Genomic DNA, 22,138 nt, shown 5'->3' on the forward strand with positions numbered 1-22,138 from the left:
AGAACACCAAGGCAACATCCTTACTAGTAAGGGCTAAATACACACCAGAAGTCACCTAAGTAGGCACAGATACCTCAAGATTTAATTCTAAGGTTTAACTATGCTAAATAATAAAGAATAAGAATTAGCCAAGTCTTCAGTAGCCAGCATACAAAGTCATATGCTTCTAGCAATAACTTAATCTGAAATTAAGAAGCTTCCCACTGTACTTCATTTACCTCATTTCTGAGTTTTTCCAGTTCCTCATCTTTTTGTGTGATCAAGGCACTAGTAGCACTGATGGATTTTTGTAAAGATGCTCTTTCTTCATCGATTTCTTTTTTTAATGTTGATTCTCTAAAAGAAAACCAAATAAAACCAGGAATCATCTAAAGAATAGATTATTGTAGTCGCCTAAAGAAGTTTAATATAATTTCAAGTATTAGACTACTGTAAGAAGTGGTTCTTAAAAAGCAAATTTAAATTCTGTACTTGACTAAGATTTTATATATCTATAAACATTTAAGATGTTACAACTGTGGAAACAAAGCAAAACGTTTACCTAGGTAGTACATGCCAGAATCTGCATATCATCGTAGCCATTTGAATTTAAAGAAGCAATAGACTGGGGAGATACAGGATAAACAAACACGTTGCACAATGTTCCACAAAACCTAACTTCAGAGTTTTGTTACTTCTTGAAAATTATTAACAAGCAACAAAACATACATGCAAAGCTCATTATACAAGTTGTCATGCAAAGCATTGATGATGCTGGAAATATCAGCTGGTCCTCACTAATTTCAGTGATGTCATTATTTCTTGAAACACATACTTTGAGAGTTTCTGGGCCTTTAAAAAAATACTGTTTCAGCACAAAACCATGTGGGATTTGTTTTACTTCATGGAAGAAGGGTTAAAAAGAAATCCTCCGGAGCAGGCACAACCCCTTTCTCTGTACACATGTCCTGTTTTCCCAACCTTTTCGGGTGATCTAATAAGAGGTATGACTTCTGCCTATAAATCCTGTCCTGGCAGTCGTCTTAAGGCATCATAGCTATGACATCCTCAAACTGATGCTAACAGGTATTCCTGATAGGTCACACAATACACATAGATGAGTAATTCTCCTCTGATACGAGGACTATTGCTACGGAAGTTCCTGACAAGCAGAAAGTTTTTTGTTTGTTTAAAAAAGATTGTTACCCCCGAAGTCTATGTTTACTTATCTAGAAGAGAAACTTGTTTTTCAGAGCACCATGCAGTGCCCAGCAACTAGGTGTCAACTCTCCGAGCTTCTGCAGGTGTAGCCAGTTCTCTATGCAATTCCATACATCTTGGTTTTAGATGATCGCAGTTTGACTGCCACAGCAGTGAGCTGCTTCTCTTCTTACTAGCCAAGAGTGCTGAAGACAAACTAGGCTACCTGAATGCATACCCACGACACAAAAAGCACAGAGTAGCCAATACTTCAAAGATACCAAGTGACATAACGATTTCATTTATGTAACTACACTCCACTCTCTTAGGACTGTTCAAAGTGACCAAGGGCAGAATGTGTCCTTGCGTGACGACGCTCAGTACGCAGGGGATAGCTATTAGTTCAAATGGAAAAGTTTTCATATCCACAGTATCTACAGTTAGTGAGAGCCATGATACCCAGATCGTGAAATACAATAAATCTCACCGACTCAAGATAAATAGAAAACTCAACAATGAGAGCACAATTAATACAATTCTTTCATTGTTAAGATTATACTCAGGAATGGAAGCAGCAAGTGGAGAATCTGGGGTTTATAAAAGCTGATACAGCTACCAAACAAGAACCAAAAAGTTGATTTTTGCTTTTGGTATACTTTTTACAATGAGAGAATTAATATAAGCAGAAACATGACAAATTGCAGACTGCACGATCTTGTCTTCAAGTACAAATTATACTCTTGTTAATAAAACCGAAAAGAGCAATGGCAAGTCATAGATCTCCTCACCAACACCGATTCAGTAAAGCACTAAAAGCATGACAGCAATCTCTGTGTTTTTCAGCCAGATTACATACACACTCTAGCCTAACCCATCTTTTTAAATGCTTTGCTGAATTGGATCAAAAGTGCAGGGTGGTGGTGTGGGAAAGAAATGTGGCACCAATGCATGGGACACTGCTGACAGAACACAGCTGCCCTCTCCAATCCACTGAGCTGCAAATCCAGCGTTTACTTAAGGCTGGGGAAATGGGAAAGCACATCTGGAAGTTGCTGCTTACAAGCTCTCTTGTACCTGAGACTTCACCTGGGCTTCCCCTTTGCTATATATGCTGCTGCAAAGGGCAGGTGGAAAACCCAGTGACTCATCTCGTGCTCAAGAGTTTGTTATTTAGCCCATGTTTCCACTTTTTGGCCAGATCTTCATCTTGGAGATCAAGACCAAACATATGCTTTTTGTACAAATACGGTTAACTTGCCATTTATTGGGCTTGATTTCAACCACCACAGGCCTTTAGGTCGTTGAAAGAGGCAAACAGTTTGTAAGCATATAAATATATATTTACAAATTCAATACAGGAATCTCAAATACTATTACACAAGGGGAGAGAAACAAGAGAAGAAAAGAGGAGAGAAAACAAGAGGGGGGAAAAGATCCCTGTGCTGTAGCATTGTTTTTTCTTTTACAGGGCAGTCTCTGCAGGAACCATGCTTTACAGCTCCAGCTGGAGGCCCTCTAAAATCTTGAAACTGGAAAACTTACAAATACGGTAGGTACATGTCACTACTTACTTATATGTAAGTGTGGATCACAGTTCACTTCCAGCATCAGCTGAGAGTCTACCCCACTGATGCTCTCAGCTTCAGTATCGTTTGTAGTATGATTCACATGAGAGATAGTAAACGTAAGGAACACATGCTGAATGTGAAATAACTACATAGTGATAATTTGCAAGAATAGTCCTGTGGAAAGTATTTCTTTTATCAGGGAAAAAAAAAAAGAAATTGATTCAGTGAACAAACTTTTTTCCTGCCTATTCAAGTCCAAAGTATCTGCTTGCCAGCAGATAAAAAACAATAAAAATAACTTAAAAAATTTCACTGTCTTGACGAGGTTAAACTATATTTTAAGTGTGTGTGGAAGTCACGGGAGAGAGAGGTTTTTCTTTTGCTTTAACATTAGAAAAATCACCCAGATTCTTCCCTTACTACAAAAATAAGAAATTCTAAGAATGAAGCAAATACCTTAAAGTGTTACTGGGCAAGCTTTAAAAATGCAAGATAACAAGAACCACATGTTAGAAACATGGAGTAGAAATGCAAAGTGCTGTAAGGAAGAACTAAATTTGCACCAAGGGGCTTTGTTGTTTTGGTAAAAAATATAGACTTTTTTTAAAATATATATATATATTGCTGAGTATTTTACAAAACAAAAGCAAGACACCAAGGGACAAAGGCAGCCAAAATATGTACAACAACTTTACTTAAAAAAAAAATTAAAATTATTTATTGTAACGTGGATAGACTTTCTTGAGTCTTACCATTAAAGACACACAGATATAGCAAAGGAAGCAAGGGTAGGAAAGGGAAGAGAGAGGAATGAAATGAGTATCGATAAATAGCGCAAGCTCAAAGACAGTAAGACAGTTAGCAACCCACAACGAACCTAATGAGCTGAAGTAACATAGAACCCCCTTAGATTCATAAATATCAAATTCCTGTCACCCCTAGCCAGACTATTTCATAGTGGGAGTTGCTAAAATACAGGAAGAGAATTCCTGTGGGTGGAAGGAAGGTGAGAAAACTACTGCTAGAAATTTGACCTAATTGAAACAAAAAGATGTCTTTTTTCCCGTATCTCAAATTCTTAAGATAAAAGGAAGAAATCATCACTCATCAGCAACTTCAGCGGAAGTTGAGACTTTAGAGACACTCTTTTTTATTTAATTAGCTCTTCATTCAGCCTAACCTTTTTCTTGCAAAAAAATGCCAGATGTATTTTAACCCCTAGTGGCCTGCAGTCTGCTTCAGTGAGGTCAACTGTTTCTACTACTTGTTTTACCATTTTTATTGGAGTTCATTCAACACTGTTGAGCAATGTCATTAAGCCAAACTTGGGCATCTCAGTGTAACCGACTGAAGGTGAAGTAATGTTAAAACTCACTTTAATATTTCATAAATATCTAGGTTATTTCAGGCAGCTCACACAGAGTAAAACAGGAGAAAGAAAATCAGAGCCATACACCTTGCTTTTCATAACTTACTACAGAATTTCTCTTTTAATATGTATGCTATGAAATAGAACTGCTGGAAAGTACTGAATGAATCTTGGGTCTCCACTCCCTCCTTCCTTTCCTCAAGTAACTTTTAAACACGTTTTAAAACACATTAAATAACAGGCTGTAAACAGCATTCTAAGCTGTCAGCAGCACAAATATCATCCTTTCTCCTCCCTTCCTCCACATCAGATATGCTGGAGATGATCCTCAGTTGGTGTAGACATACTAATTATTGTGGGTATCAAATGGTCTTTGCACCAGCTAAAGATTTCTCTCATCTTCTTCACCTCATCTTACAAAAATAACTTACACTTACGCTATTCTATGCAGCTAAAGGCTGAGTGATGCAGCTCCCAAGGCTGGTTAAAGCTGGAGGTTCAGCTCTTCACCTGCCTCTCTGTCCAGCAACTGATCCAACTCTTACATTCTCTGAGGAAGCTTTAGCTTGTGTAACACCCTGTGTGCCTGCTGTCCTTTAGAAGATTGCGAGCTATAACAGAGTATGACCCACCTCCGAAATAACAGAATATTAAGGAATAAAAAAGGGATCAGTGTATAATGCTGCGTAGCTAAGGATGTGCATGAATACAAAAGTGCCACTCACTGTTCTTTGTTGCGACCACTCTAAATTCAGGAAACTGAACCGGGGTTTGTTTGTTTTTCCTGGAACACACTCGGTGTCATGGAGAGCTGCATCTTTTTCTAAGGATTTGTATAACTGCTTTTGAAAAGACATTTTTCCTAAAGACATTGTGGTGTTCAGCCAATTAGCTTTACATTCATATATTGCAGAAAGACGGTCAATTTTGTAACTTGGGACCATTTATTGAACAGCACAGTTTACAAATGGATACCCCAGTCACCCAGGACAAGTCTCCTGGCATTTAAAACCAGTGCTGAATGAACTGCAATAACTACTGCCACAGTGAACTCAATATCCCAAAACTATGAGGACAATCAATTCAAGGCTGAATAACTGCTGCTTTTTTTTCTTTTTCTTTTTCTTTTTTTAATGTATAAGAGCATCATTGTATTTTTCTATTATTCCTTAAGAATTTGATGGGTCAGATCTGTATGCACACATATTTATTAGACTGATGGACAATCTGATATTCCAGAGCAGACTTAAACCAAACACTAAACTGGTTACTGAAAATGAAGAGAACTACTACAATGCAAGAGGTGCATAACTAAAGAGGAAATGGTAAATACCGCTGCTTAACATGTTCTTATATTAATACAATTACATTTCTGTCTCACTTTTCATAAAGATATGGGGAAGATGTCATCTGTAAGCCAAACTGTGTAACAACCTCAGGACTTTTAACTACGATATGATAGAAAAGAACTGCTTTTTCTTAGCACTTTTTTTCTGTAGGACTGTATAGTTAAACACACATCAGAAAAAACAACTTACCTCTTTTTCATTTCTAATAACTGGTTATTGAGTACTGATCTCTCCTCTTCCAGCTAAAACACAAGTACAAAAAGACTACAGTTAATACACTAAGGATTGTTTCCTTAGTATAACATATCAGACCATCATTATCATCATAAAACAAACGTGGGAGAGGGTACAGAGCCTAAAAATCCTCAAAGTAATTGATTTTCTACTAGGACAACACACGCACACAGACACAAATTGTTCAGTGACCTAGTATATTAGCTAGTGAGGGACTATTACTGCTTTATATTGTATTTTCACATCCTGTGCACACAAGAGGTGTGAGGCTAGTATTGCCTTATACGATATTTCCAGGCTTCGTGCACACCAAAGAGAACCGTAAGCCCTGGTGCATCTGGCTATTCAGTTTAGCCCAGTATTGGTGAATTACTGGATTTGCTGTTGTTCTGACCTGGATAATTGTACTACTGATCCGTATGTGTTATGGTACCATTATTTAGAGATAAATTATTGATCCCTAAAGCTGTTAGTCTGGTGTTTGTTACCGTATCCTGAACCTGTAACTTGGTGGAGCCAAGGCCTTCAACTGAAAATATTGTTGCTACAGGTTTTTGAGGTCCAAACTGACAAGCACACATAGGTTTAAGAAAAGCAAAACAAAAACAAAACAAATAACCATGATTTATACAACAACAAAACTGTAAAGCCCCACCACAGAAACACTGGGGTAACTGAACTTCTGATAAGGTTAAGAAAATAAGTATTTTTCAGGCCAATTAATTATTTTTCACCATCTTCTCCTTTCCTCTTACTCAATGGCCAAAGTCAGCAATTACTGCCCTGCAGAACCGACTTGAACAAAATCTCTGTTTAGATTTCACAAGTTTTCAGGGTTCATCCACAAGGTTAACAAGACATACATTTATAATGGAAACTTCAGAGCCCCGGGAACAACAGCAAATAGTCTCTTATCGACTCAATACTTTCAGCACTTCGCAGACGTTCAGGTTTGGCACAGAAAGCATTAAGCAAGTTGCAATGAGAAGCAAGCTTGTTTGCCAGCCTCCAAGACTAGGTTAAATGCAGCTCATCTAGATAAATTGTCTCCTCCATATTTACTGACAACTTACCTTCTCCTTTCATGTACTGCAGCACTGTTAAGCATTCCAGGTTTAAGATTAATTGGTATCTTTTTGCTTGAGCTTAATCAGACAACTTTATTAATATGAAAAATAGATACTAGAAGGGTGTAGAGGGACATACATTAGGAAGTTTTAAAGCAAATTAAAATGTCTCTCTCAAGGAAAGTGGCCATTATACGACTGCTGAGCAGCCATAGTACTATGGGGGTATGGCCAAATTTTTCCTGCAGGCAAGTCAAACCCAGCAATTTCAGCAGCAGCACAAAGTTTACCCCCCGTTTCTGAGAATTTCTGTCTGCTTCCTACACAGAGACAGCCTGTATGAACTCCTTACATCTGTACAGACTGATGACAAAAAAAGAGAAGGAAAAAAGAATATGGAATTTTTGAGAAATGTTTCAGTCAGAAAATCCTTCAACATTTGTGGAATGCTCCAAGATTGTGAGCATAAACCCTACATCTCTCCTCCCTTTTAGTTTCCTGGTTGGCTGTGGAGAGATGAGTGATTTTTGTACAGACCAAGACAGAAGTGGATTTAAAAGAGAGAAGAGTAAAGGACTAGATGTTTGGGAGTTGTGCATCTTCTAAACCCCTGTTGCAGCTGCACTGAGTCGTGGATCAAGCCTTGAGCAGCTTTGTGGTAGAAGGGGAGAAAGGACACCCCTTCTCTCGTCAACATTTCTCCAGCAATCCGCTCACTCTCTCATTAGCCTCAGGGCAGACTTCTCGCATACCTTTAGTACAAGATGGACCAGCTGAGCTAGTAGATGTTTCTACACTTTTTCCAATGAAGTTAAAATGCCTGGGCAAGTCTGAGGCTACCGAAATACCATAACAAATAATTTGAAGCCAGAAGAGTTCCCCAAGCTCAGTATCTGACTGGGAATCTTTAACTAATTACAAAGAGCTAATTATTTATGGATCAATATAGAAAAGCACCCCTCAGCATCTTTAGTACAAGACTTTTTAACCTTTAGATGTCAGGATAAATCATTCATGAAAGAGTATTCATTAATTTTGCAAAGTGTGTCACATGCAGCCACAGATTCACTAACCCAATTGACTAACACACTTGCTAGAATTTATGTAGTTACCATAGTGACTGCTCAAAATACTTAAAACATATGCTTGCTACCTTTCTTACTGCATTTTAATAGGCACATGCACAGAAACTCAGAGTGAAGCACTGCTACATACTGCACATTCCAACCTACTGTCCAATTTTTCAGTATCCACTGCATAAAATGCAGCTCTATGAACAATCCTGTTGTATGTTAAACCTCTTCATTGCCACCACAGACCCTTGTTCTCTAAAATCTAATTGAGCAGTTCTTCACAGTAACATTTTTTCCACTACCTGTAGACAGCCTGAACCAAGGAAGCCCAAAGTGTGCTGCAACTTGGTGCCTAAACACAGTGTACATTCACCCGAGTGACAGCCAAGTAGAAGCGGTGGTGGGGATCCCCGAGACTGCTAGCCCAAGACAGAGCTGTCTGTGCGAGTATCCTCAAGGCCAGCTGGCTTTCTTGCCATTTTGTTAAGAGAACCCGGCAGAGTCAAAAGTAGAACAAGAGGAATATAAGTTTAGGTTGGGTAAAATCTAAAGGGAACATGAAAAAAGTTGTGCTCCTCAGGGTAACAGCAGGTTTCCATCAGACCGAAAAGAATGGTTAGTACTTTACAGCCTCCAGATGAGACAGGGAATGCTTTTTCGGAGCAACCAGGCAATATGACAGTTCTGGGCAGGTGGACTGCACGTTTCACCAATGAGAGCTGAACAATACTGAACTGGGAAGAGCTGCACTCATTAGTTATGTGACACTCGGCAGGAAACCTGCATTTTAAATGACACTATTTTGCCTATGTTCCTTTTGCCACAAGAGAGCTCCCTGAAATACCAAATGCCTCTTCCAGTCTCTTAGGAGGCCGTGCAGTTCACAAGACCTAAAGACACCATAGCCCAACTGCTATGTTTAGAAATTGCAACAGATGGCCTTCCCACGTTTCCAAGATTTGGATTACACCTTCCTTGCAGAAGAGGACATAATGCAACACAAATGGCTGAAGAAGGCAAACAGACTGTTTCTCCAAGCTTTAGCAGATCTTCCAGATCTTTGATCTTGGAGCCATCTACTCATGGGCAGAAAAGGCCATGGTGCGAGTGAACCAAGGACATTCCAGTTTGCAAGATGACTGATTAATCCCTACGCTCCACAGACTCAGATCTCTATCCTGGCAATGAGAGAAGGATCCCTGCTGACGGATCCACAGTCAGCAGGATGCAGACAGCAGGACTCCTTCAGAAGGTCACATGGAAAGAACAGAGGCCACAGACTGAGATTGCAGTGACCACTGCCAGCCTATGCCTCGTGGGCTGAAGGGTCCCTTCCTTTGGGGACTTTCTGTATATCAACTCTGGCTACATACGATAGGCAGAAAGATTTGCCCAATGTTGCTGAATCCTTTTCAAGTTACAACTCTTTCTGAAAATAACAGGTTGCCTCAAAGATTCTGAAATAATTTAAGAAAACATGTGGGAGTGGGGAGCAGAGCTCCCACTGGCTGTTTAGGATGACAGCATTCTCTTACCACGCCACTACTCAGATGCAGCATGAGTCAGTGGTTGAGCCCACACGTCTGGGACTCTTGTTAATCATCTCCAAAGGCTCTTTAGGATGAAGCAGCTCGTGCATTACTCCTGTCAGCAGACAAGAGGATTTAGAAACTGGCCAGATCTGTAGTCACCCATCCTCCATATTTCCAAACAGGACCCCTGGGGAAAAGTCAGCCTCTTGGCTTTAAAAATATTAGCCTTTGTTGCAGGATGGAGGAGATGGGTTCCACTGTCACTGGGATCAGCCATATCCCTCTTCTACACCAGTGCTATCTGTGGAAGACAATATAGAAGCCCATGTCTTTTACGTTCTTTGCTTTTGTACTAGATCTTCCAAAGATGCCTTCATGGTGTGGCTGTCACCAGAACTGCTCCACAGGAAACAAACCTACCATATTAATGGCTGTAAATTTAATTTATTTTTTTCACAAGTACCAGTGTTATAAGCTGTGTAACTAAGCCCATACTTTTAAAATTCCAACAACACACTGAAATGTAATAGTTAAAATAAACTAAAAAAAATTAAAAGTGTCTTTTTTCTCCTATAAACTACCAGCATAAAAACATCTTACATCGATTCTAGTCTTCCAGTACCCATTACCTGGCTACAACACAGTTAATGTACACGTACAGCATGAAGTTTAAGCAAGCATACACGTGCATACCGCTATTTAGAGACAGAGTTGAACCAAGTAGTTTCAAATAGTATCCTGAAAAACATCCTAAATACTTTTTTTTTTTTAGTGGGAAGGAAGAGCAGGAATAAGGAAGAGAATTAAATAGCTAGATTTCCTTAGTACTGGGTATATGGAGATTTCCGTAGTTGTATAACAAAATTACTCCCAACAGAAATAGCAAGTGTCTGTTAATACATTTGGCTAAAGCATATTTAATTTATGCTTATTCCCAAGCCTCCTAAGTATCCCTTACGGGTTACGTAACCTGCTGCTAGCCTGCAGTTCTAACCGCCCCGTGCAGGTGGCTGCCAAATTTATTTTAAAACATTCTCCGAACAACTCATCTTTCAAGCCCAAACATGCAGTGCAACGTCACCCAGGCATCAGCGGAAACAGCACGCACAGCACTTTCACCATAGATCAGGAAACGTTCCAGCCACTCTACCTTCTGATGACTTGTGACTTCGTCCCTGCTCCTGCCCAGCTCCTCGGCAAGTTTCACGTTCTCCTCTTGCAAAGCCGCGAGCTGCTGGGACTTCTGAGCTGCTGCCAGCTTCAGCGCTTCGCTGCGAGGACAGAGAGTGCATCGTTACCATAGGAACGAGAGAGGCAAGAAAAAACTGTGGGAGAGATTCAGCTTCACAGCTTGGAAAAATACATCTAGGTCACGTGTCTAACGGGATCTATAATAAAGGTGACAATCTATACCTCAGATGCACAGGGATAGGCTTAACCCTCAAAAGCAGTGGCAGCACAAAACTGCTTTTCCTTTAAATGTATCAGATACTCAAAGAAATGGAAGGTAAGTTCAGCCTGCTAGTTCTGCATGCCTCCAGTGGTCAGCAAATGCTTGGATTTAGAAATACAGGGTAGGACTTGACAAGAAGGTTGGCGAGGTTTCTACCCTAGACTGTCTCAGAAATGAACTTTGTAGCCAGAGGTAAAACATGAGAATTGTTTAAAAATTGTTTAAAAAAAAAAAATGGTTGGTGGGTGGGGGTGAGCATAGCAAGAAAAGGGGGAAAAAAATAAAAGAAAAAAGCTTATAGTTCCACTTATTTAAATACTCCCTACAAGGTCTGACATCCAAACATACAAGAATGTGCAAGATCACAGGAGGCAGAACAGAAAAGTATCTAACCTGTTCCATTATTTTAACAGATACAAAACTGGGAATGAGATAAAACAAAAGCTGAAGAAAAAAAAGGATTTGGAGGTTTCATTAGCCTACATTGCTACTAATATGTGTGGTTTCCTTGAAGTAACTTTATTTTAAATGAATTTTTGAAAAAATATTTTGCATGCCTGCCTGGAACACAAGTGACTAACACAAGGTTTTATAAGATTTGACGTCTTTCAAAACATAAAAAACCTATACGCTTCATTTCATTAAACAGTAATTTTTATGACTGTGTTCTGTTTTCATAAAAAGGAGTCTCAGTACTCCTATGTGCCAATAATACAGAGTCAAACCCTGACTGGAATATTAAAAATACTTTTATGACAGTGGGAGGGAGAAGAGCCCTTAAGTCAGAAACTTAAGCATTTCAAAACACGAGGACTCTACGGTCTGTTATTGGGCGCATTTGAACAAAAGGAAGGCTGATTTACTTTGAGTTCAGCATGCAATATGACTAAGATTTTCCAACCATTTCTTCTATCTGGTCTCACCTTGACCAAGTTCCAATCCAATCTACCCAGACTGGGTTAAACAGGCCAGCTCACATCACTGAACATCGATTCCCATTATCTTGGTACGAATCTACTTGCTGATGCAGGAACATACCTATTTTTAACCACGATTGTTTGCTGAACTGCAGTACTAACCAGTTCTCCTCTTTTTGCTTTTGGCATTAAAGCGTAGATCCAGGGCATTGTAACAAAAGCACACAAAATACTGGGGTCAATTTGTGTGAAACGCTTCCCTGTGTTTAGTGCCAAGCAACTTTAAACTGATAGCTGCAAGTGCACTTGACAGTATGGAGTAGTAACTGAACACACAACATCCAGCCGGTATTTCTGCTTCTCTTCATCCTGCATTTACATGGAAGGTTCTTTTACAAAGGACACCAATGCCACTAACATCCTCCTGCCTCCAAAAGGTGCTGCTCTGGAGGCAGCAGTACATCCTTACCCACAGCCACAGCTCCTGTGGGCAGAATTTCCCCTTTACTGTCCTTCGCCAGGCAAGGGCACTGCCTTCACCAACTGACCTCTCAAAGGTGTTCTCTCTACCCACATTACTGCTGATCAAGAAATGCCGATTATCAGGCTAATTCCTTACTCTAATTAAAACAAGGCAACACACAAAATAAATTACGACAACAAAGATGAATTAAAAACAACTAGACTAGCTTCCACTCATCCACAATGTCTCATACAACTGATGATTAGAGACCACGTTCAGCAATAGTCTATGACTAAGATTAACCTTAAGAAAAAAAAATTAAAAAAACCCACAGAGTGATCAGGATCATGAGAACACCTTTCAGCGCTGAAGATTTTCAAGGAAATATCTTCTGTAAATAACTTAATAAATAAATACTGCTTAATAAATTACAGTCTAAGATATTTTGTCTTTCCATGATACCAGAGTCTGCCAGCCCCTTGCTGTTCAAGCATTAGAGCAACTAGTCTGGAAAGAATTCTTTTGCTTTGGCATTTCCCATGAGCACTGAGGCAGGCAGGAATTGCTCATGGAATGAAATCCTGCCTTTCTCAACAGAGCTTGCTGTCTGTACAAGCGTGCAGGTTTTTAAAAGCAAGCAGTAAAATCTGTCAGTCGTACAGAAAGTTAGTATTAATTCTGCGTGCTGATTTCCTTTGTGTCCTGTCTTCACCTCAGTGGTTAAGAACTGTCACAAGATGACTTACGGAACTAACAATAATAATAATTAGCCAAAGCGGCTCTTAGCTATCAGTCCAGATTCCAGCTCTGCCCATGAGTCAAGAAATTCTTTTCGGAGTGCAGGTGGGAACAGAGATTTGTGATTTAAGTCATTACATCTCTGAAACTTGGGGGACATGCAGCTACTGCAGGGTGGCAGTAACGAGGCTGGATTTTTATTCACGGTGGCACACCAAGAGCTTTGACACAATGAGATTCCACAGGGCAAATTACTTTATATCAGATGCTTTGCAGTTAATTTGATTGTATACCATGTTACACACCCTTAGTTTGTAGTACATAAAAGGTCGTTTCTCAAATGAAGAATCTAAATGACAAGCAATTAACTCTAGTTTTGCATACTATATATGGCATTTGTATTGTACCAGTTAGAAAATAAGTGCATAGTTGGGAACCAGGAATAAACTGGATAAAGTCATGAATGAAAAATAAAAGCAGAACCAGATTTTCTATAAACAAAGATGCTTAGAACTACTTAATAGTCCAGGTGCACTTGTAATTAAATTCAAACAGGAATTTCTTTATAATAAAGCGTTTAAAATAATCTAGTGCCCTCAGGTGGCAGAACTCTATACTTCCTCCAACAAACAAATTTCAAACAATGCTTGCAGTGAAGGATTTGCTTCAATACCCTTCAGCAATTCAGGAGCAACATTCTGATTTCCCCTTTTATACATGTCAAACTAATATTTAATTTTGACCTAATATCTGCTTTATAAGCGAGGATACCAGAGGCATACTGAAAGACAATTTTTCAAAAATATGAAAGGTAAATGTAAATACAAAGGAATCATTTAACAGGTTTAACATTGAAATACTTACAACTCTTTTCTAAGTTCTTCCACTTTCTTGTTCTCCAGATTTAGAAGCTCCTTTGATTTATTAAGTTCCTCTTCATTTTTCAGGTTGTTTTGTTTAAGCATGTCCAACTTAAAGACGAAAAAAAAAACCTTCATTACACTAATGAAACTATAGACTTCTTAGGTGTAGCACTCGGAAAAGATCTTCAGCAAAATGGGGGGCTGAGCTGAGCTGTTGCACTTTTTCATCTTTAGCCCTCAAATTAATTCAATCTGTTGGTACTGAGAAGCATTTGTCTAACAGAAAATGTTATAAGACTTTCTGCTTTCAAGTCAAGCAGCACAAAGAATCCATTGAAAAGCAGTTTACAGTAACCTGATGTATATACCCTGATATAAAAGGTAAAGCTCCAAAGCATCTCCATTCTAAATGCTATACAACTCAAAGCACTTTAGAAAAAAAAAATAAAAAAATCAACATTTGTTGCTAAAATTAGCTGTGCCCTTGATCTCCATTCCTTTAAGATAACTGATAAAAAGTTCTGCTTTACCATACCTTAATTTCTGAGAAACGGTAGGCTCAATGTTGTGCTTGCAACCATGAGAAATTAATTCCTTTCAGAGATCTTGTTGCATGGGACAAATTGTTGTGTATCTATTGACTGAGCTTGCATCTACCACGTAAACAGCACAGGCTTGCAAACCTTATTTGTTCGCATTTGGCGACACATTATATTACATAACAGATAATCTTCAGCCATTCTCATGGCATTACAGGACTCTCTGGATTTTACTTTTTTTAATCCAGAAAGCGAACCCCTGCCATTATTAACGTCACCGCATTTAATTCTCGAGTCAATCAGATCTTGTTGGAAATCATTACTGTTTCAGCACAAGCTGTGGCATTTAGGTTAGCCCAGCTGTTCACTACCTATTATTACCGGAGCTGCAAAGGGAAAGAGCCGTCAAAAAGAAGCCATAAGGTGCTCAAGATCTGCAGAAAAGATGCCAGTTCAATGTTAGACTAGATACTCTCGGGCAAAGGAATGTGAAAGAAATTAGTGAGGACATTCTTCTCTTCTTCAAACCCTGGAGTATCACAAAGTAGTGTGAGGACATAGACTGAAACCAGGTCCCTAGCGGAACTGCTGTACATGTTTGACTGAAGTTCTTTGGGGCCATTGTGTTCATGTGGTTGCATAGTGCATCGCTCAGTACAATTTGTATCTTGTCAGACCACAATTCTGATAAACAGAAAAGTGGAAAAAAGAAGAAATGATAACATTACACATGTGAAGATCACAAAGAGGATGTACAGAGCAAGGAGTGCGTTAGAGGTGAGAAACAGAGCGATAACATTTGTGGGTTAGAAGCACTGTTACTAAGAGCTCTGCAGCACGTCATTGGAGCGTGAAGTTGCACCCCATACTTGCACCCAGGGAACCGAAGCACAGAGTGGTCTCATCTAAGCAACTTATCCAAAGCAAGACTGATTAAGCCTCAAGTCAAACCCATGCCTCTTGATGCTGTGATCTGCAAAAGCTGCTGTGGCATCCCAAACTCCTATTACATAAGAGAATTTCTTTTGTTGCTGCACCAAGATTTAAGGGACACGACCTTATATGCTGTATGGTATTTGAAACCACATACAAAAAACAAAAGAACATAGGTCATACGGCTATATAAAGCACCTAGAGTTGCCAACAATATGCACTCGTCTAGTAAGTTTTCACAAGCCAGTCAAGACTGAGTATTGTGTTGGGAAAATGACAGAGTCCACTCTTGCCTACGCTGATTTTGTGTTATTCAACAGTTGTTCCTTACCAACTACACAAAACTTTTAATATAAAAGCATTTAAATGTGATTACTTCGTTCTGTAGCTTCTCGTTTGTCTGTCTAGAGTTCTCCAAAGAGGCCAAAGTTTCAATCTTTTCTTTGTGAATGGCATCCTTCTCTTTGGTCACCTTCTCCACAGTCTGGAAAACATCTTCTGCCATTTTGGCAGCCTATATATAAAGGGGGGTGGGGAAAAAAAGAACCAAAAAAGTATTACCAAAGGGACCTCTGAAAGCAAAAAATGAACCTCAATACTTTATGCACAGCTCCATGGTTTGCCAGCTGCTTTCCAATTAAATAAGGACTTCGACTGGGAATTTATTTGCACTTTGAAGCTGCATAAAGTATAAAAAGAAATGGACATGAGAAGATTCAATTCCATGCAGAAATAGATCATAACCCCATGCTTGAGTTACACTGAGGAAGCCCATTTTTTCTTTTGTAATTCTGGATTTCTAATTACCACCACTGTGATTGCTCTTAGACTTCTAACCACTTTAGACAGTAGTAGTTCAACAGATATTCACTTCCAACAGACGGCTCTATTTTCAGAAAATGGGTAATTATAAATAGTTTTTTAAAAATTGAAAAAGAATTAAAAATTACAAAGGAGATAAAGCCAATTATTGCATGATTTCATTATTGTTGTTCATTATGCCCTCATAAAAGGAAACACTTCACAAGAATATTGAAATACCTAGGTAGGCATAATACATTCCTATAGGGTATTTGGATTCCAATTTGTATTCAAAGTGATTTTATGGGCTTCAAGCCACACAAACTGAAATTAAAAATACTTTACAGAATTTGTTGGTGGTGAATACCAAATACTTCTGTGAATAAAAAGAACACCAGAATTGCCAATGTCTTTAACAGACTGAAAATCCTATAATGTAAATTTAAATGGTTCTCTTACACTGCTTTTTATCCAATTACATTTGCAGGAGCAGTACGTTATTTTCTACTTTTTTGAGTAATTCAAATTTGTTGTTTGTTGCAATTTAACATAAAATTGCACAAAGATCCAATCTAAAACCTTATCTATTACTACTCTAGCTTTTAAGCTGCAGAGTACTTCAACAGAAGGAGCTGCTCAATTTCTCCTACCAGATGCAGGAAATAAAACTTCCTTTTATTCACAGTTTACATTGTTTTCTTGCAACATTCAGCGACAACATAGGCTTTAATATTTTTAAAAAAATATTTCTAAATATTAAAAGTGTCTTTCAGACTCACAGTTACAACTTGAAAAGAAACCCAAAGTATCATATTGAGAGAGACCATAATTCCAGCCTGTTTGTACTGAGATGAAGTGCTGATTGTGCAATGAAGTGCAGAGAGGAAACCATTGGGTTAGTGCTCAGTATTAGTATAACCGTACTTGGTTGTTCAACTATGTGTTTCAATACCTCAGTTTTTTGCGCTACTGTTTGGGCCTGGAGAGCCTCAATTTCTTTTAGTTTCAAAGCCAGATTGTTCATCTCCTCCTGCAGCATCTGATTTTTGCCCTGAGAGACCAGCAATTTGCCTGAAAGGTCACTATTAGTTTGTTCCAAAAGTGATACTTCCTCGTGCAGTTTATAATAATCCTTGGAGAATTTCTCCTTCTCTTTTAGTATTTCTTCTTTAATGATGACCAGGCTCTTCTGTTCAGCAAGCAGGCTGTCATTTTCCTGAAGTAACTGCATTCTCTCCTTCTCCATCACCTCATGCCGGCGTTGAAGATCATCTAGCCTCTCAGAGACACGGCTGTGCGAGTCCTGGAGCTCTGCTTTTGATTTAGACAAGGAAGCAAAGTCACTCTTCAGTCGTTCGATACTGGAAGCAAGCTGCTCTGTCTCTGCACAGAGGGTTTCTTTTTCTTTAACTATTTCCACCAGTTTAGTGTGAGATTTTTCTTTCTCCTGAACTAAAAGTTCTTTCTCAGTCAGAAATTCTTTATTTTTCTCTCTCAGCTCTTCTATCTCCTTCTCCAAGAAGCTGATGTTGCTTTGCAGTTCCATACGTTCCAACAAAAATGACTCCTTGTCCAGTTTTCTGTCTTCCTTTTCTATGGTTAAGTTTTCTTTCATAATCGCAACCTCTCTATTTAACTTCTGACATTTATCTTGCAGTTCAGCCCTCTCTTTGGTCAGCATTTCCCTGTCAGAGGAACAGGTCTCCAATGAAGATGACAGGACCTGCTGGGCATGCGATAGAGCAGACAGTTCATTTTCTAGTGTTCTTTTGGCATCCTGGGCCTCTTTTAGAAGATCTGAAAGGTCACATTTACAGGCTGTTAGCTCTTGATTTTCTCGAGTCTTCTGACGTAGTTCTTCCTGAAGGGCTTCAATGGAATCTTGGAGCATGGTATTCTTTTGGGCCAGAGCTCTGTTGGCTGAGACATCCAGCTCATGTTCTCTCTTCATATCAGAAATTACATTTGCAGAAGACTTGTTTTCATCAAGAAGCTCTGAGTATTTGTTCTCCAATTCATTCTTCTCTTGAAGAAGAGCTTCATTGTGCCTTTCAAATTGCAATAACTTACGAAAACCAGATTCCTTTTCTAAGTTCATTTCGTTTATTTTCTCAGTAAAGACTTTCTCAGCAAGTATGGCATCTGCTGTGGCTTTAGCAAGCTTTTCAGCAATTGCCTTATTTTCATTTAAAAGTTCCTCCCTTTCAGCCAAAAGCCTTTGTTCTGATGCAGAAAGAGCCTTTTTCTCTTGAAGTAACTGAATACATTCAGAATTGGATATCTCTCTTGAGGCTTTAACTTCCTCAAGAAGACGAGAGAGATTAGCAAGGGAATCCTTCAACTCCATATTGTCTTTCATCGCTTTTTTAAGTTCTTTATGTTCAGTCTCGAGTTCTGTTTGCATCTCTTCTGTTCTCACTTTTAATGCTTGGTTTTCACTGACTGTATTGTCTAAACTCACATGCAGCTCTTCTATGCTTTTAAGGAGCATCTCCTTCTCGGACTGCAGACTCTGACTTGTCTCCAATACACTGTCCCTTTCCTTTTTTAAGGCTGTATATGTATTTTTAAGATCTAAGTGTTTACCTAGGGCTGAATCTCTCTCTGCAGTCAGAGCTGACACTTCTCGCAGTAGCTCTCTGTGATCTCTGGCCAGGGCCTCACAAGAACTTTCCAGCTTCTGAATAGTATCATCTTTGTCTTTAACAACTGCATCTTTCTCTTCCAAAAGTTTCTTCTGGTAATTCTCCAGTTCTTCCCATTCCTTGGTATGTTTCTGACATACCACATCCATGGCATCTTTATCGGCCTGAAGTTCTTTCAACTGTTGGAGCAAGGTTGACTCTGAAGACAGGAGAGCATCATTTTCTTGAGTTATCTTCAGAAGGTTTGCCTGCGCTGCCTCTATTTCAGAGAGTAATTTGCTTTTCTCAGAAATTAAAGCTGCCTTTTCTGTGCTTTCCTGCTGGCTTTTGGCCTCAGCTTCTTCCTTCTGCTTTAGAAATTTTTTATTTTCTGAATTAAGTTCTTCATTTATTATCAAAAGTTCTTCTCGGTCTTGTTGCATTAATGAAATCTTTGATTCCAATTCTAGAAGTTTTGATAATAAGGAACCTCGCTCTAATTTTAAAGTATTCCCCTCCTGTGCCAAAGTCTCTTTTTCTGATATCAAACCCCTCATCTTGTCTGACATTAGTTCAATCTCTTTTCTGGCTGATGCTAACACAGAGCTTAAGGACTAAAGTCAGGGAGAAGGGAAAACAAAAATGAAATGAAGCAGACAAATGAGAAATGTGGTTTAAGGGCAAATAGAGCTACTGTATTTTAAGTTTTTAAAAAGTGTATACACTGACACACGGTCCCTGCGCAAACTGAACTGTTGACAGCCACCCCTGATATTTCATTACAAAACACCCACCATCTGCAAGACAACTTTTCAGTAATTAAATAATAATAATAATTTTAAAAAAGCATGGTTTGAAGGTTCCTCCATGCAAGAATTCAAATTGTTTTGAAAACTATTCTCAACAAATTTTCTGAATGTAAATTACTCAGGAAGTAGAGCCACAGCATGATTTCATGAGAATCTAAGTGAATTAAAATGCAGGGAGTTATATTAGATACTGACTTCCAGTTCTCAAATTCATCTTCTATAGATAATTGTCGTCATGATTATGTTCAAAACATATTGTCATAACCCATTTAATTCAAAGCACCACATCAGCAGTGTATGTAAAGTTAACTTGTGTGCCAATTTATACACTAAATATTTTGCTAAAGCGGAAAACAAAGATTACAGCATATAACTAATAAGGGATGAAAGCAAGCAGTAATGTCAAAGAAACAGGAGAAAAAGTAAAAAATACTAAAATCAAGCTACATACTAAATAGCTGCACATAATATTGGGTTATTCTACAGAACAAAATTTCAGGTGTATAACGCTTTTAAATGAAATAGTTCACAACATATTTTAAAATTCATGCATTTAAAACACAGAATAACATTTGGCTTCAACTGATTGTGCTGAGCCAGATATCTATGAACATAAAATGTTAACATCAAAGAACTGTATTTCATGGATTCTTGTCTAATCTAGAGAAGACAACCCGTTAGTCCTGTATGCTTCTCTTCCCTAACCAATATTAATCTACCCTGGAAAGGTTCAAAAAAGAAACACTGCAACAATATTACTCTGAAATGGTGAAGCCAGGCAAAAAACCAGCAACTCACTGAAACAGAAAGATTTAAACTTGAAATTACTTGCAGAGTAACAGAGTATACGTACTTTGGCCTGTTCTGCTTGCTTTTTCAGCTCCTCAGCCTGTGTTTCTAACTCATCATTTTTCTTTTGTGCAATTTTCAGTGCCTCTTCTGCATCCAGCAAGTTCTGCTTAAACCCTTTGATATCTGCATCGTGCTTAGTGATCATGTCAGAAGTTTCTTTTTCATGCTTTGCTTGAAGATCCTTATACTGATTTTGGCTGGTCTCAATTTGCTTTTTCTGATAGAAGATAAAACAATCGGAACACAGTTACAGAAGCAGTGGTACAATATTCTGCACATATTTAACTACTGCTTTTTAAAGTTCTTCTTACCATGTCTGTTAGTTGATCCTGCATATTTTTCAGTTCTGCTTGATGAATCTTGAGAGTTTCTTGCTGACTCTGCTCAGCTTTCTGTGTTGTCTGCTCCACATTTTTCTGAAGCTGAACAGCCTTTTCATTTGCTTTTGTAAGCTCAAGTTGTATTTGCTCCAACTGCCTAGAAAGACCAAATAAAAGAACATTACTTTTTGCTGACAGCACGACAAGCACTGAGATGAAAAAGTCTAAATTATGCTGAAGTTCTACATTCTGTCCAAGCATTTAGAAAGAGATTTAATTATTTAACATATAGAGAATGTTCTGCTAAATTAAATACACAGAAGTGAGACGGAGCACTTGCTTGTGTGCAGAGCGACACAGCTGCCAGTTACTTTGCCCCCTCTGGGGTTTTGTAAAGGTAAAGAACAACCATTCTACATACAATTTTTACTTGAAACAAAACACATTTTCTCTTGTTAGACAGAAATGCGACCCAAGTCTTTTATATATCCAAATAAACCAAGCTTATCAGGTGATTAAATAATTATGAACCACAATCACAAAACAGTCTAGATTATTAAAAAGGTCGTTTACTCTGAGCAATGAGAAGCATGTTACATAAGAATTTTAGAACTATAAATGTTAGATGCTCTTCAAATCACTCTGAGGAGACTGTTTTGATTAATTTAGTTTGATAGAATAAGTTCACTTGTCATATCAATGTGACACTCAGGAGCATCTTCTTCAGATATTTACAAAAAGATAAAATGAGAAGTGCTGGGAGTGCAGGAATAAAGAATTAATGTGAAAATGTTCTGACAATGATGGAATACCTTTCTTTTAACCGGAGCTCATCGTTCATTTTCGTAAGCTGGGCAGAGCTGTCTCCTGAAGACTTCATGATCTCTGCAATATCATTTTCAAGTTTGGCTTTAGCTTCAATCAGTTGCTGTTCTCTCTCTTCTCGCTCCTTCAATTTCTTCTCCATCACTGAGCAAGACAAAGGTTAGCAGTCCAGTAAATTTAAGAGAAAGGGTATGCACAGAATAGCTAGAAGATAGTAAAGAACTATAAGCGGGGAAATATTGACGCTACAGAGCTTGCAAATTACCCCTTTAAAATAAAAAAAAAAATAAGATTGTTTGACTTTTGAACTGTTAACTGTAGCAGAAGGTGAAGAATTCTTCACAAATAGTAAAAAAGCAACTAGTCAAGAAATCCTTCTTGCAGAATTGATTCACTTAACTTAAGGCCATGAAAAGCTGATATGAGTTCTACCCATATCAGAGGGTAATCAAGCAGTATAGTAAGAGAGGGGTACGCACATCTTACAGGTGAGACAACTCACCAGGAGAAGACGAACAATATAAGCAACATAAAGCTACAGTGAAAAAATGACTCAGTCCAGGGCAGGCACTGCCACCAAGGGCAAGAGCAGCCCTTGGGATGACTTCTACAGTCCCAACCATGCCTTGA

General features: G+C 38.5%; 1 protein-coding gene across 1 annotated transcript in view; it reads right to left on the reverse strand.

The window, feature by feature from the left end:
• Window positions 1–22,138, reverse strand: part of CLIP1 (CAP-Gly domain containing linker protein 1) — a 61,658-nt gene that overhangs the window by 4,181 nt on the left and 35,339 nt on the right. The window contains exons 15-23 of the mRNA XM_082491518.1: window positions 21,496–21,652; window positions 20,675–20,840; window positions 20,365–20,580; window positions 17,031–19,316; window positions 15,654–15,791; window positions 13,807–13,913; window positions 10,522–10,642; window positions 5,655–5,707; window positions 219–336 (exon numbers count right to left, since the gene is read on the reverse strand). Of these exons, the coding sequence (XP_082347644.1) occupies window positions 219–336; window positions 5,655–5,707; window positions 10,522–10,642; window positions 13,807–13,913; window positions 15,654–15,791; window positions 17,031–19,316; window positions 20,365–20,580; window positions 20,675–20,840; window positions 21,496–21,652 (3,362 nt within the window). The remainder of the gene's footprint in view (window positions 1–218; window positions 337–5,654; window positions 5,708–10,521; window positions 10,643–13,806; window positions 13,914–15,653; window positions 15,792–17,030; window positions 19,317–20,364; window positions 20,581–20,674; window positions 20,841–21,495; window positions 21,653–22,138) is intronic.

Source organism: Vanellus vanellus (genome assembly GCF_965231255.1).
Source record: "Vanellus vanellus genome assembly, chromosome: 16".
Classification (NCBI taxonomy): domain Eukaryota; kingdom Metazoa; phylum Chordata; class Aves; order Charadriiformes; family Charadriidae; genus Vanellus; species Vanellus vanellus.